The 16,074-nt window shown below is 30.5% G+C and overlaps 1 protein-coding gene and 1 long non-coding RNA gene across 3 annotated transcripts; both read right to left on the bottom strand.

The window, feature by feature from the left end:
• Positions 1-1,347: 1,347 nt before the first annotated feature.
• LOC129298771 (uncharacterized) lies at positions 1,348-5,115 on the bottom strand. Of its 2 annotated transcripts, none has more exons than XR_008590421.1 (3): positions 4,883-5,115; positions 4,692-4,789; positions 1,348-2,818 (listed from the first exon to the last, which is right to left on the bottom strand). It is a non-coding gene; the product is annotated as an uncharacterized LOC129298771 (long non-coding RNA). The 2 variants fall into 2 exon arrangements; XR_008590422.1 differs by having other exon boundaries at positions 1,348-2,810.
• A 2,174-nt stretch (positions 5,116-7,289) lies between these two features.
• LOC129298772 (uncharacterized) lies at positions 7,290-10,705 on the bottom strand. Its single transcript, XM_054937213.1, has 4 exons — positions 9,726-10,705; positions 8,967-9,134; positions 8,505-8,573; positions 7,290-7,537 (listed from the first exon to the last, which is right to left on the bottom strand). Exon 1 carries the CDS (start codon positions 10,684-10,686, stop codon positions 9,988-9,990), a length of 699 nt encoding a protein of 232 aa, XP_054793188.1. The 5' UTR covers positions 10,687-10,705; the 3' UTR covers positions 7,290-7,537; positions 8,505-8,573; positions 8,967-9,134; positions 9,726-9,987.
• Positions 10,706-16,074: the final 5,369 nt, after the last annotated feature.

Raw genomic sequence — 16,074 nt, 5'->3', positions numbered from 1 at the left:
GAATCACTATTATTGACAACACCGATAAATAATTAAAAATATTTGTTTTAATAATATTTTATTAACATATTAACTTATTAATATTTCATAATTTTAAATATTATTATTTATAAATATCCTTCCTGAATTTATAATTATTGTTTGAAAAATTAAAAGCTCAACTAGAGCATATGAGATTTATAGATGAATGTAATTTTCACATTATCTAAGTTGTAATTTAAAATAGCGTGAAAAATTATAAATTTTCATCCAAAATTTATTAGTTCTAAATCAAAAATTTACCTTCAGTGTAAAAAATGCATTTACTTCTAAATCTTAAATACACTAGTTAAGTAATAATTTTTGAAAACTACGTAAATCTCAATAGTTAACTTATAAATTGCATGTGAATTTTTGAAAATAATAATAATATTTAAATTATTATATATTAAACTATTGATATTTTGATACAATATTATTAAAATAAAAATAATATTTTCTTAGATATTTACCAATATCGTTGCCAATAATGATGATTTGATAATTACTCGATAGACTAAAAATATGATTTGGTCTTTTACATGAGTCTAACAACATTTGAGTTTGAATTAATCAATGTTATATAACAGATGATTGTTATTTAAAAATGGAATTAAAGCAATCGCTTTTATGACTTTTATATTCTACTTTTTTCTTTTGAATCTTTTGCAAATTTTTATAGGTAAATAATACTTTTTTTTAATAACAATAGGTAAATAATACTGAAATTGCGTTTTTAACAAAAAAATGACAATGTGCCACTAATTTGATAATTAAAAAGATGTCCCTTTAATTATCACATAAGTTTAGCGCAACACTAGACCCAAAACATTGGATATGCTTGAATTAGTCACAATAAATGAATAAAATAACACTTAATTATAATATCATGCAGCAAGGATTAAGAGTCATTAGTCAACAGAAACTTGCATGCATTATTTGTAGAGACTAAGTCATTTCCAGACGAAAAACATGTACAGGACCAAATTTATATATAATGCAAATTATGGCTGTTTTATGTTGAAAATCACCACTTCCAAGAAATTTAATAATAAAAATGAATACTCCATCCTACTCTTATTATAACGCACTTCTAATTATCTTACCAGAATCAATATGAAACAGTCAAGTTATTAACTTTGTTTGAAAATAAAATAAACTTTCAATTTTACCCTATTTAAATGAAAAATTTTCAAATTTACATTACTTTCTTTCTCATAATTAATAAGTATAAATATAGATAATATTAAAAAAATGTAATTCATACCTCATCAAGTGTCTTATATTAAAAAAATAAAGAATTATTTTAGAAGGTGATAAGACGGGAGGAAGTAGCACTCTTGTTCTGTTAGTTACCTTCCGTTATAAACCAAAGCATGGTCTTTGTTTGATTAACTAACATATGACAATATTCTTACTTTGGTTTTATCAGAGACATGGTCTGAGACGATTTTGGATTGAACATTCTGTTACATTGGACCAAATAATTTTGTTTATATCCCAATTCTCATACTAGGTTTTAGGGGGTATGGACAACCAAAAACTGTGTCTCATTCTAATGGTTTTCATCGACATTCTTGTTTTTCTTCTGACAAAACCAGATATTACAACACAAGGTGCAAATTAAGGATGAGAACAAGATGTTCAATGCATATATAAAGAACTAATCCTAACAACATGAGTATATATCTCATTCCAAGTAAACCATAACTTCTTGTGTCTTTTGGCCTTTCTTGTCCATATACAGTTAAAGCAAAATGGAGCTTTCAACTGTAAAAACTGAATTCTGCCCAAGAAGCCATAGGTTGTTCATGATGCAAGGCGGGAATATTGACATAAAGTGCATGAAAAGGCGGCGAAGAGACTCATCAGTTGTGCTTCTACAGGGTAATGAGAAGCAAGAGCAACCACGGGGTGGTCAATCAACTGCTACCACTACTACTGTCAAGAGAAGTTCGAGGTTTCGTGGAGTTAGCAGGTCTCTTCTATGAACTAGTTATTATATATTCCCTTTGGTCCCTATTATCGGGTGCCTATTAGAAGGATCCTTTGATCCTTAATATAAGGCATTTGATGGGTATTAATTACATTTTTCTAATATTATCCCTATTTAAACTCATTCATTATAAGAGAAAATGTAGTATAAATTTGAAAATTTTCAATTAAATAGGGAAAGAATTGAAAGTTTATTCTATTTTCACAAAAAATAACTCATGACTGATTCCAATGAAATAGTTAGAGGTACCTTATAATAGGAACCGCAGGAGTGATATACTAAAACTTTAGAACTTCAAATGTAATCTACTGTTTCTTAACATAGATGCATACTTGGTTAATGATTTGAAGCTAATCATATCTTTCTGAAAAGCAGACACAGATGGACAGGGAGGTATGAAGCTCATTTATGGGACAAAGGGACTTGGAATCCAACTCAGAAGAAGAAAGGGAAGCAAGGTATGCATATAAATGATGTTTTTAACCGTTCATCTGCTTCATATCTTATTAACTTGTCATGTTCTTCTTTATGCTTATCTTGATTTAATTTCTCACACCTTGTTCATTTATTTGTGCTTTTGTATGGAAACTTTGGATTTGTTGGGTGGTATGGATCAGTATATTTGGGTAAGCACTTGAACTGTTTTGTTCCCACAGTTTCTTTTCATGATGTTGAAAACTGAACTTTTTGAGATTGACTTACTGAACAGGAGCTTATGCTGATGAAGAAGCTGCGGCTAGAGCATATGATTTGGCTGCACTCAAGTACTGGGGAACTTCTACATTCATAAACTTCCCTGTATGGCTGTCATCAGTAAACTATTTGATCTTGAGGAACTTCAGTATATTCAATTAACAAAAGTTTTGCAGACTCCACATATAATAACTAATCATACAAGTATGTGTAAACTGAGATATTAAGACTTTGTTTGGAATGGGAAGAAAATAGAAAGGAGAGAAAACTAGAGGAAAAAGACGTTTTTCACCCCCGTTTTCTTTTTCCTAATTTCTCCTTAGAGAAGTGAAAACTAAAGGGACAACTTGGGAGGGAGAATATTTTTGTCTTTTACATTTATCCCCAGGTTTTCTCTCCTCCTTGTTTTTCTCTCATTCCTAACGGAAGGTAAAAGGGTGCTTGACATACATATTTGTTTCATCATGAGTAATTCAGTCTACTTGTTTTTAGCAGACTGAGACCATCTAAATATTTTCATAATAACAATTGGTTATTCCAATGATGCCTCATTAGCTTATTTAGAATTAGTGTGGCACTTTTGTAGGTATCTAATTACGAGAAAGAGATTGAGATAATGAAAACTATGACAAAAGAAGAATATCTTGCTTCTTTGAGAAGGTAAATCCCATTTTTTCTAGAACTAATTCCCTTGATACTATATATGTATGTATGCATGCATGCATGAGATTCATTTTACATTTTGCAGGAGAAGCAGTGGATTTTCTAGAGGAGTATCAAAGTACAGAGGAGTAGCAAGGTCAACCCTATTTCAATCAAGTTATATATTTAGCTTCTAGCAAGTAAATATTTAATGGTGAAGTCATAAATTCTGAAATTTGAGTGCAGGCACCATCACAATGGAAGATGGGAAGCAAGAATTGGGAGGGTTTTTGGTAACAAGTACCTCTACCTTGGCACTTACAGTGAGTTTCAGCCTCTTTATCATTAATCTAGATTTATAAAGTCAAAATCTCATTACATTGACCACTGTTTCGATGGAGAGAAAAATAGAGAGGAAGGAAAACTATGAAAGAAAACTTCTAAAAATAGTTTTAACAAAATTACTATTTTCAGCAATTTCTCCTCCTAGTTTTCTCTTCTCCCTATTTTCCTCTCACTTTTCTCTCCATCCAAACCAAGCTTGAAGGTGCGAGATGATGATTATATAGAGAGTGTCTCAAGAATGGTAATCTTGCAGGTACACAAGAAGAGGCTGCTAGAGCATATGATATAGCAGCTATAGAGTACAGAGGCTTGAATGCAGTAACAAACTTTGACTTGAGCACTTATATTAGATGGCTAAGACCAGAAGCCCTTAATACTGCTTCTCAAGAACAAAAGCAAAACCCACAAATTCACCATCTCATGACAAACCCTAACCTCAGCCAAACCAGAGAAATCATTGAGGTATCAAGGGTGAAACATTCTAATTATTTTATATATTATTTACAGTAACTATGAATGCGCATGTTGAAATCTGTCGCAAGAGTTGTCTAAAAGTTCACAATTGTTAATTGATGTTATATATTGAGAAAATCATTTTTAGGTCTCACACAAGTAATCTAAATACATAAAAATCCCATAAAATCACAAAATTACTCTAGAGTCTTATGTTGTTTATTGAAGTTATCAATTATTACTAGAAAATTATCAGCAGTGCTGTTCAGTTGAAAGCTAAGCAGTAATAATTAATAACTATCCAGCAATAATTGACAACTTCAGTAAAGAACATGAGATTTCAGAGTAATTTTGTGATTTCACAAGACTTTTCTATATTTAGATTCTTTGTATGGATCGTAAGAGCAATTTTCCCTATATTTTGAATCATTGATTGATTATGAATCTGTTTGTCGAACTCTGCCCAAAAAGTTCTCTGAAAGTTCTCAATTGTTTCTACACTAGGCATCCAATTTCAATCATAATTCAGTGGAGCAAGACATACCTCAGTATTTGACCCCTTTAAGTCATAGTAATGGTGCCAAGTCATCATCTTCTCCAACAGCATTAGGGCTTCTGCTGAAATCCTCAGTGTTTAGAGATCTAATGCAGAAAAATATGAATCAGACTAAAGGTGAAGAAGAAAAAGAAGATGGAACGGAAAACCCACAAGTAGGAAATGATCGGTTTTCTTACTTATGCTCTTCCAATGGCAATAGAATACCAAATTTACAGTCACCGGAAGAGAAGGCGTTGCCAGTACTGTATCAGAGAACTGGCAGAACTCTATGGAATGAGTGCTTTGAAAGAATCTGACTTCTCTGATTTTTGGGCTTTGCATGATTGTAGAAGCTGAATAAATGCTCAGTTGTCCATACGTAGATCTTCAAATTTCATAATAAGAAATAAATGGAGGGCTAACAATAACATTGTCATTGAGGTTCTCAAATTCTCTTATGAATCTTTCGCCCATGTATGAAACTGCCACCCCCGCCTGGATTTGGGTATCTCTGAAATACTATTAATATATATTTATTTAATATAATTATATATTTTAATATATAAACTCGAGATTTGAAAATAAATTGATTCAACATTTTTAGCAAATTAAATTAAACAACTTGATTTGAAGGCTCTCAAGCCCTATCTCAACTCTCAACTAATATGTGTTGTATTGATAGCAATGGTTGAATTGCAAATATGGTTAGAAAAAATTATATAAAGAATCAGATTTTCCACAGTTCAGATGAAAATTTAAGAAAAAATTAGAAGTGTTGGCCCAAAAACTAAAATTATTATAGAGTTTTGATTATAGAGTTTTGATCCAAATACGTTGATAAAACCTTCCGATGATATATTTTTCTTGATTAAAATTTAGACAAATAAATAAAAAACCCCTAAATTTTAAAAATGTTGTTTATAGCACCCATCATCTTTAAAAATTTAAAATTAATTCCTAATTTTTAATTTTATTTTTCAAAACCTTCTATTATTAATTATGTTATTTTTTCATGGAGGTTGAATTTCATTCAACCAAAAAATATTATTAAATAAGATATTATATTGTATAATTATGGCTAATTAATTTTTTATATTTTTTGAATAATTGAGTCGTTAATAATAATCAAAACAAATGTTATTATTACCATATAAAATTTTAAATACTTACTTTTGTGTTGGTTATATACTTTTTTTTTTTGTTATCAATGGTGCATAGTTTTTTAGTATTAAAAGATAAATTTAATCTAACATAAAAATATAAATAAAAATTTATCTTTTAAAACAATAAAATCATACACCATTGATAACAAAAAAACATGAATAAAATTAATATAAACATAAATATTTGAAATTTTATACAGTAATAATAACTTGTTTTTATTATCAATGCCTCAACAATTTAAAAAATATAAAAAATTTATTATAAATAATTATACAATATATTATTTTTGTTCAATAATATTTTTTAGTTGAATAGTATTTTAACCTTTATAAAAAAATAATATAATTAATAATAAGAGGTTTTGAAAGATAAAATTAAAGATTATAAAGGTTAATTTTAAACTTTTAAAATAAAAGAAGTTATATATAAAACTGCTTTAAAGTTTAGAAAGATTTTATACATTTTAGCCGAAAATTTATATAGTAATAACTTTAAAATTACTAATTTGCCCTACTAACGTAAAATACTTTAGTTACAACTCAAATAAACTATTGCTTCTTTCAAATTCACCTCCCATGCTGAACGCCTATGTGCTGAAACAGAGGAACATTGATATGTTATAATCCTTAGCACTTCAAAATCCAGCTACGGCTCCCAAGAAATCTCTTGAAGAAACCTTAGCTGAAGAAACTCGAATGATTTCAAACATTGAATTTTGATCAAGGTTTTTTATTTTGGCAAACTAAATAAGACTTCATTAATACTTAAACATACTCCCTCCTGTCCCCATTATAAGAAAAATATGTCCCATAATTCTTAATAAGTTTAGATATTCTTCTTAATTATGTTTGAAATTGAATTTAATTCTTTTTCCTCAGCTAAAATATTCAATTAGAGTGAGGAGCACAATTAAAAAGATGAATTAAATACACTTAAAATTGGGTAGCTTTTTCTTATAATAAAAACAAAGAAGATTTGATAGATCATGCTAATAATTGAGACTGAAGGGAGCACGTACACATTTTAGATCTCTATAACAAAACCAGAATAGAGAATTTTGACACTTCTTATTAATTTATTTTCCTTTAAGTGAAATTCGTATTAATAAATTGGAAAAAATGAAACTATTTATACGAAAAATGTGTCTAATTGAAAAACCAAGCTAACACTTGGCCGTACTGAGGTAATAATAATGAACAAAAGTTTGAAATCCTATTAAAATAATTACATCACTAACTGAAACCCCAAAGACAATAAGCACTATTTTCCGCTCAATTTATATTTCCAATTAACATGAGGACGGGCTACATCTAAAAAGAGATTGGCATCAGCTCTTCCCTCTTGGCATCACCAGATAAATATCATCAACAGCAAAAATCATTTTTTTTTTTTTGGAAAGTATATACAAACTCGTGGAATCACAATTCAGGGACTTGCATATGCATGAACTCTATGTAGCCTACATATATTCTGGTTAAAAAAAATTGTTTATATATTAATCCTAACTGTAGTTTCAAGAGTGAGCACAAGAGATCACAACCGATCTCAATTTTCTCACCAACAACCGAGCTGCCAAATTACTGTCACATATAATAGGAATATAGGAAGACAATGAAAGAAATGCCTTTTGAAAGCTATGCTATACTATTGTGTCGAGAACCATACATCAGTACCTGGTTGACCCAGCCCTGCAAAAAATCAGAGAAGAAGGTCAATCTATACAAGATAACGTTCAGCAGATAAGCAAAAATTGATCAATCAAGGCATAGACTAAAGGTTACATGCATTATGACATCATAAGGTCTGCCTTATGAATCAGACCAGTGACACAATTCTCTTAGGACTCTCAATAAAAATGCCCAGAAAAGCCATGACAATAGCAATGACTTATGAAAAAGAGTAGTTCCTTTTAGCACTAACTAACCATAATGGTGTTGAAGCCTTTGAAACAACCAAATTTCAACATACAAGTACAGCTTGATCATGGAACATTAGTGCTCTTTCAGGAGATGCAGGAGAAATTTAAAGGGGTAAAGGGTCAGGTTACTGACCATGCGGTTGTGTAGTGTGGAACACCTCTATCTTATCTTTCAAATGTGTTTCAGTTACTCTTCTATAGAGTTATTTTGCTTTTGATGGTACAATTTGCACACATTATATAAAGAAAGTAGGGTTGATCTTATTTTATGGGCTAGGACTTGATAGTTTTTAGGTTCCTCGTCCAATTCAAATGGGTTTGAGCTCCTAAAAGGATTATTGCCCGAGCCTACCAAGTAGCTGAATTGGATCAACAACTGTTTTGGCTGTCTTAACAGACTCTAGGCCCCTCTGCCCATTCTATTCCCTCCAGATATATTGAGCTAAAAAATGAATGACTCTAGGCTGCCCCTGCCATATATTTACCATATTATGTTTAGATGATAATCTATAAAGGAAAAAAAAAGAAATAAATTGACAGCTAAACAACTAGCATTATGAGCAATTCTCAATGTCACTTAAACATCCCTAACAGGGGGTGAATGATAGCACATTTCTATCAACAGAAGGGCAGTGAAAAATGTCATAACAAAGTTTGCATATCTAGCAACCAAAGGGTAAGGAAGGGGAGACAAACAACAAAAACAAAATAAAAAATGAAGTAAAAATTGCAATTACCTGCAAAAATTCAGGACCTTTACCAGATTTTCCATTAATGAGGTACACCAAACCATAATTTGCATAATCCTGCAGTTACACTATTGTATCAGCATTTCCTTTAGGTGATACTAGAACAACAAGCCTTTTCCCACTAGGTGGGAAACTTTAGGTGATACAATGTAGAAGTAATAACCTAAGTACGAAGATTAGTCACACGTATCAGTAATTAGCCAACAATAATGTCATACATATCAATAACTCTATTACAAGAAGCCCTTTTAATATTCGTACTCCTCATCGAAATGTATAAAGCTCAATAAGCATAATAATTACTTTTAAACATAAAAATAATTTTGTACTATTATTGTTAATCTTCAACCAATTTTTAACAGCAGAGATTCATTAAAAAGGGAATAGGCATTAAAAGAGGATTCTTTATAGATGAAAAACCCATACAATAAGTACAAGAGAACATTTTACCTGCTTCCAACTCAACATAGCTATCTAAATGTATTTACAATCACGAACATCTATATGTGACATTGTGTCAAAGGGCATATATCATCCTTGATTGAACGTGCCAACTCATTCTGCTTCAGCATTTCATCATCCAAATTTTGAATGCTGAGTTAAATGCTTCTTAGCATCCTGCATATAAAGCAGTTGAAAGGAAGTTAAAAGATAAACCATTCATAATTATAAATATTATAAATATTACAAACATTACATGATTTCCATGGGAAGACAAAGCTGCATCGTATGCCCGCAAGTTCACAAGTATAGAAGGCAGAATAAACATTTTCAGACCATCCATGGGCAATGATGATGTCAATATGTCATGTGAATTAAATAACAGCATACACTGATCATTAACAACAAATGTTGTATCCAGTACTTTATGAATATTAGTCCAATCTATCCCAAACTCTTAAACCTCATACCTCATATTCCATGAGTAGTTATACAGATAAGCATATTCTCGAAGTAACTGCCAGCAGCATTTCAATACAATTGACACAAAGATAAAATGTATTTCAATCACCAGGGTAATGTAAATTAAATTTTATGACAGTAGCATTCATATCAACGGCCCTTCATCCCCCTTCACGAGCACAGGTAGGATGTGCAGTCACATGTTCAAACAAAACACTGCATATGAATGTTCCTAAGTATAAACTAACAAAAACATCAAAATAAATACATAAATAAACAACTCCAATAAAATTAATGGACACTTACAGCAATGAAATCTGAGGCATGCTGCAGCTTTTTTGTCTGATCTAAGACAACCTTTTCCATATTACAAACAATATACAATCTCTTTCAGCACAACTTTGAAATGTGAAGTTTACATGAATCTGGTGCATATTAACTGCTGGAAACAGCAGTAATAGCTAATGTAGGAGCGCTTCATTCAGTTTGAAGCATCTTCGAATTTACAGATGTATAGCCAACAGAGAAATCTACAGAACTTACAAATAAAAAATTTAACCAATGATCATTAAGAATTTCTTTTTTTCATGATAACACTTGTCCATTTCAATCCAATCAGAGTAACATTATTTGAGCTAGTCAATCTAGAATTCCTAAACAAGCCCACAATCTCCTTCACCTCATCATCCCCACATTCCTCAACAACGAGCACACATACTCCCCCGGCCTCAACCGTCCTTTCCATCTCCGACGCGAATCGTGACGGAAACAATGCCTCGGCAAAATGGGCACTGAAAGCGAAATCAAATGAATTGTTAAAGAAGGGCAAGTTATGCGGATCAGCCCGACTCACCAGTGGCGGTGATTCGATCAACTCGACTCCGGTAACGTCGAGCACGCCCAAATTGGCGAGAGCCATGACCTCGTGTCCGGCTCCTGCGGAAACACAGAGGGCTCTGGAATTCTTCTGGAGAAGACCCACGTCTTGAAGGGATTTAAAGAATTTAACGTAGGAATTGACCTTCTTGAGCCATTCTCCAGAGGACCAGAGGCGTTTGTTCTTCTTGTCGATGGGAACGTACACACGAGGGGAGAAATCGCAGGAAGATTTGGGGAACCCGAGGTGAGGTTTGGAGGGTGTGTCTGGAGGAACACAGGTTTCAGGGGTTTGGAGGAAGAGAAGAAGAAGGGTGAAGGAAGCAACGGTGATGCAAGCCCATGACAACTTCCTCAGAAAGACCTGTATTTGCCTATCCATTTCCTTCATCTCATGTTTCTATCGCTTCCTCTTCGCTCTTACCTTCAAAGGCCATGAAAAGCGTCAGAAACCAAGGCCGGTATTGCCCCTCCGCAGCACCACTGCACTTGGGGGAGAATCTGGACCGTCCAGATTAACCTGACGGTCCAGATTTATTTTTCTATTTTTATTTTATTTTTTTGTTTATTAAAATAAATATATTTATAAAAATTTAAAAAAAATTAATATTAAATGTCTAAAATATATTTGAATAATTAATTTATAAAAATTTTAATATTAAATTAAATTATTTAAATTAAATTTATATTGTTTAAATTAATGATAAGTAAATTTATTAAATTTTTTATAAATTTTTATTTTGGTAATATGAACATACTAAATAGACTGTCTATATTGATAATCATATTCCTTAAATCTCTTATAATTTTTATAAATGTATTTATTTTGATAAATAAAAATAAAATATTAAATATGAGCTATTTATTAATTTTTTTTGTAATTTTTATAAATTAATTTGAAAGGTTCATATCTTCTCCCTAATGCGGTGGGGCTGCTGAGGAGCAAGACTGTAGTGGAGCAAAGCCAAGTCCAGTTGCAAATGGTCCTGATCAGTGCTCGCAGGGATTGACACTCGAGTGATACTTGCCCTCCATTTCTTCTCAAAATCATCTCAAGCATTAATTTTGAATTACTTTTAAATAATTTAAATATTTTAACCAAAAAAATATTTTAAATATTTTATTTGTAAAAAATTTTTATTCTAGACAATCCATTGTAAAAATTACAAAAAAATGTAATATTAAATTGAATTGTCTAGATTATATTTAATGTACAAAGAGTACATTTGGATAGTTAATTTATAAAAAAATATAAAAAAATTAATATTAAACTGAATCATACAGATTAAATATGTACTTGCAAGATTGATGATGAACAAATTTATAAAAAATTTGATTTTTATAATTTCGTTATTTTGATAAATATAAATCTAGATATGAAGATCCTGTCAAGAGTAATGAGCATCTTAGTGCTCATCCTCTAATGAACACAAAGACAGTATAGATTTAAATTAAATTTTTTATAATTTTTATTTTTACAAATATAATATTTAGAAATTAATTTAAAATTAACGACAGAGATCACTTTGAAGAGAAATAAAGGGCCAAGATCACCCTAACGATTGATAAGCACCGATTGCGAATTATCACACTCTAAAATTTTTAATCAATTTTCTTTAATAAGTGAGTAATTAACTCAAAACTCAACTTTTAAAATATTTATTATAGTAGAAAAATGTCTATCATGATAGAAAGAACAACATACATTATTTTACAAACCCTACCATAGTAATGAAATGTTTACCGTAATATAAAGGACAAAAGATAGTACTTTAAAACGAACCATAGTATAAAAAATTCTATCATAGTAATTGAAAGTCAAAATTAATTTATAAAGGCTTAACATGAAAGATAAAGATTTATCATAATAATAAACCCATTTTCAAAATCAACTACCATAGTATAAAATAAGCTACTATGATACAAAGAATTAAATATAATGAAATAGATGTAACATAGGAATTTAGGAATAAAGTAAATTAATTCAAAGTATACTAAATGGATCTCATTCAAAAAAAGTGTTTAAAATTCAAATTAATTATATAAATCATAAATAATAGTGAAGCATGGTTTTCCATAGCTAAAATATCCAAAAACAAAAATTATCCAAAAGCAAGCTTATATATGGGTGAAAGTGCAAAAAAGGACATCTTGAGAAACATAAGAAATCAAAGGGGCATTTTTAGAAAAATTTATGCTATCCACCGCAACCAATACTTCGTGTATCGCGGCAGACATCATAGCAAAGCAAGTTGCAGCAAAGTGTTGTTAGCTATGGCTAATAGTTCACTAAGTTGTGTTTTGCGGTTAAACAACCGCATGTTGCAACAGAAGTGTACAAATCAGCACTTATGATAGAATAAATAGTAATTTATAAAATTAATCATGCATAACTTTCACTATAGAATCCAAACTAGATGATTTAAGTGTTCACATAAAGCTGATCACAAAATCTAGTTAATGACTTTGGTTTGGACAAAAATTCTTTCATATAAGAATTTTATCCTCAAAAACCCAAAGGGTTGTAAAACAAGTTTTTTCAAACAATTAACTTCACCAAACCAATGCTATAGGCAAAAATCAATATGTAAACAATTTAACCATGTTACATATACATAAAACAACAATTTTAAACTGCACATTGGCCAAAAATCACCATAGTTGGATTACAATCATCCAATACAAATATAATTAGATAAGTAGTAAAACTTGCCATAAAACAACTTTAAACTTAAAACATGCTTAAATCATTACAAATTAAGACAATGAGAGTAAAAAATCGTGCTCATGGCTACAATAGACAAGTATGCCAAAATGTAAGGGACACAAATGCTGATTGCAATAATAATGTCCTAGGTTGGCAAACATATATAAACCAAACCAAAGACGAGGCTTAACAAAAATTTGGTGACCCATACACCAACATTATGCCTTCAATCCTTCTCCCGTTGGACCTTTCCCTAAACAATTCTTAACTACAAGGAATGAGATATAAAGGTCTTAATAATTAATACTAACATATCATAATGCATGTAATGTAACTAATCATACAATTGTTAAGTGGGCATACAAAACATGTTTCCAAACAAACCGAACAAAAATGCATGACTAATACATTATCTCCTCCTTTCTTGAAAACCAAAGTCCGTGCTCAGCACCTAACTTACCTAACCAAAAGTAATTAAGCTAGCTAAGCTATAAGCCACTCATTGATCAAATGAGGTCATGTCACGTGGCACCCAACTAAAGTCCAAACAATAAATCCCCAAATATTAGTTCCAAACTCGACAAGTCATGCAGACAAATTTTCGAACAATGATAATTTGAACAAGTGGAATCATGTTATTAAACAAATATTTTCATACTAACATAATGATATACAATTTTATCTCACTTGGCAATACAAATTTCCAAACAAATAACATGCATTTCTAAATGTAATATTTCAAGCAACATTATTTTCAAACACACATATAATCAATCACAAAGCAAATACCACAACACAATAGTAAAGATTACTTTTACTCCTTGTAAGTAAAATTTCATAGACAAGTGATCTATCACTTCCAACAATATTAACACCATAATCTACAAATGAGATAATAATAATCATCATTAATACAAGTGTTTAAACACTAATTACACTCTAATCCTAGGGTTAGGTTAATTAATCTCATTAACCTAAACACTTTCTATAGATTTAAGCCTTAAGCTTTACTAATCACCATATTATGAACCCTCTAAACCATAGTTTATCATTGCTTCTAGCGTTTGGATAAGCACACCCACTATGGTAATCATCATTAAAACAACCTAACTAATACTTTTTTAACCTCATATGACTCTTAAAATTCAAACCTCATGACTAGAGTTACACCAAATACAAAACACTAGCCAAAAACCTAACAAAAACGCCTAGATATGAAGAAGAGAGGGTAGGAGAAGATTAATAGGCTCAACTTAGAGATTTAATGCCCTAAAACGTGCCCAAAGGATGCTCTAACCAAAAATCCTAATAGAGCACACAAAATTTACACCAATACCCTCTTGAGCTCTCCTCTGCGTTTCTATTTTCAAATAGCAACACCTAAGCTAATTTTGTGGCATGTATCATGACACATGACACAAAAATAGACTACTCTCTTAAGCCTAATAATTTGGGCCCAATCTATCCCAATATCTATATTGGAGCTTAGTTAAACCTCATAATGATCCTAGGCTCAATTTAGATAATAATTTAAGTGCTTAAATATAACATCCTAGATTTTCAGTCCCTAAGTAATGGTCATTAATTACCATTAATTTTAAGAATTAAGAGAGTTAATTGAGATATACATAATTAATTAATGAGTTCTAAGTTCTAAAGGATGAGAAAATAGGAATAAGGATTTAAATTGCGAGAAATTAAAAATATGCCAAAAGTTATTTAGTAACAATAAGGTTTAGAAAGGTCCTTACAAGCATTAAGATAGTATAGTAAGGTCCTTCATTATTAATATCTAAAAAATAGATTAGATAGTGTCAAAATCCTAAAAAATGTGACCATAGATTTGGGCACATTCCTTGAATACTGCAATGTGTTTGGTTTCTCTACTCAAGTCTCAAATCTTGAGTGATTTTAGAAAATAAAAATTTTACAGGATTAAGCAGTTAAGAAAGTGTCATTTTAAGAACCAAGGGTAATTTTAGAATTTTATTCTCTCAAAAATAGGTTTGTAAGACCTTACAAAGAAAAATAAGTAAAGAAATGAGTAAATAACATATAGAGAAACTTAAAAATCTAAGTAGATTGAGAATAAAGTCTCACATCATGTAAAAAGGAAGTCTAGTTAGTTGAAAATATGTCTCTTGTTGGATGGAGGAATGAGAGTAGTGAGGCATGAGATGGTTATAAAAGGAAGGTAGGAGAGGAGGCATATACATCTATGGAATTGCTTTCCATGCGAGTCTCCACGTAGGTTGAGTTGTAGTTGGAAAATTTTACAACTCTTGACCTAAATTTTAAAATTTTTTTCATTTGAGTCCTTTTTCTAAGTTCGTGTTTTTAGAGAAAATTTGAAAATCCTAGGGCTTGAGATATGTGCTCTAAATCTTCTTTCAACTCCTAGATAATTAAATTAAGATGTCCAATCCAACAATAGGATAGGCAAGAAGACGTTAAGGTAGGATAAAATTTTATTCTACTTTTTGTTTAATTTAAACATGGAATTTTTATTTATAGTTTAAGGAGTTCTAAAGGCGAGCTCATAAACTAATTATGAGTATAAGTCTTAAGGTTCTCTATGAGAAAAAGGGACCTTGAGTTTCTGTGTCAAACTGGAGCCCAATTAATCATATTTTTTGTTATTAGAATGCACAAAATGATAGGCATTCATTTTCTATATAAATTAATAATGAATTTAACTAAAGAAGCATTTCTAGAGATAATAGCTTTCAAAATTTAAAACTAGGTCAGTAGTGAAAAACTCCAAGAAATAGTTATTAGAATAATATGCTTTTTTAGTAATAATAGTACTAATGTTGGAAAACTTGCCATTGTTGTCGTTATGACCTTTAGGATTAGATAATATGACTAAACATTACAAACTAATTGTGACTTGACTTTTACTAGTGGCATGTATATGAAATCTCTAAGTATGTTGGCACATTTTATTTGAAATGATATTGTATCAAATCTATTTTCTTAGCATATATGTCTGTACAAAAACTTACAAATATTTGTTACTAGATTTACACTGGATAGATATACTATAATCTAATATAAATTAAGACATATCAT

This window comes from Prosopis cineraria, unplaced genomic scaffold (genome assembly GCF_029017545.1).
Source record: "Prosopis cineraria cultivar Desert tree isolate PC_DT_omini unplaced genomic scaffold, ASM2901754v1 PC909, whole genome shotgun sequence".
In the NCBI taxonomy this organism is placed as follows: Eukaryota; Viridiplantae; Streptophyta; class Magnoliopsida; order Fabales; family Fabaceae; genus Prosopis; species Prosopis cineraria.
The sequence above is the reverse complement of the archived record's forward strand: the minus strand, read 5'-3'. Positions and strand labels throughout refer to the sequence as shown.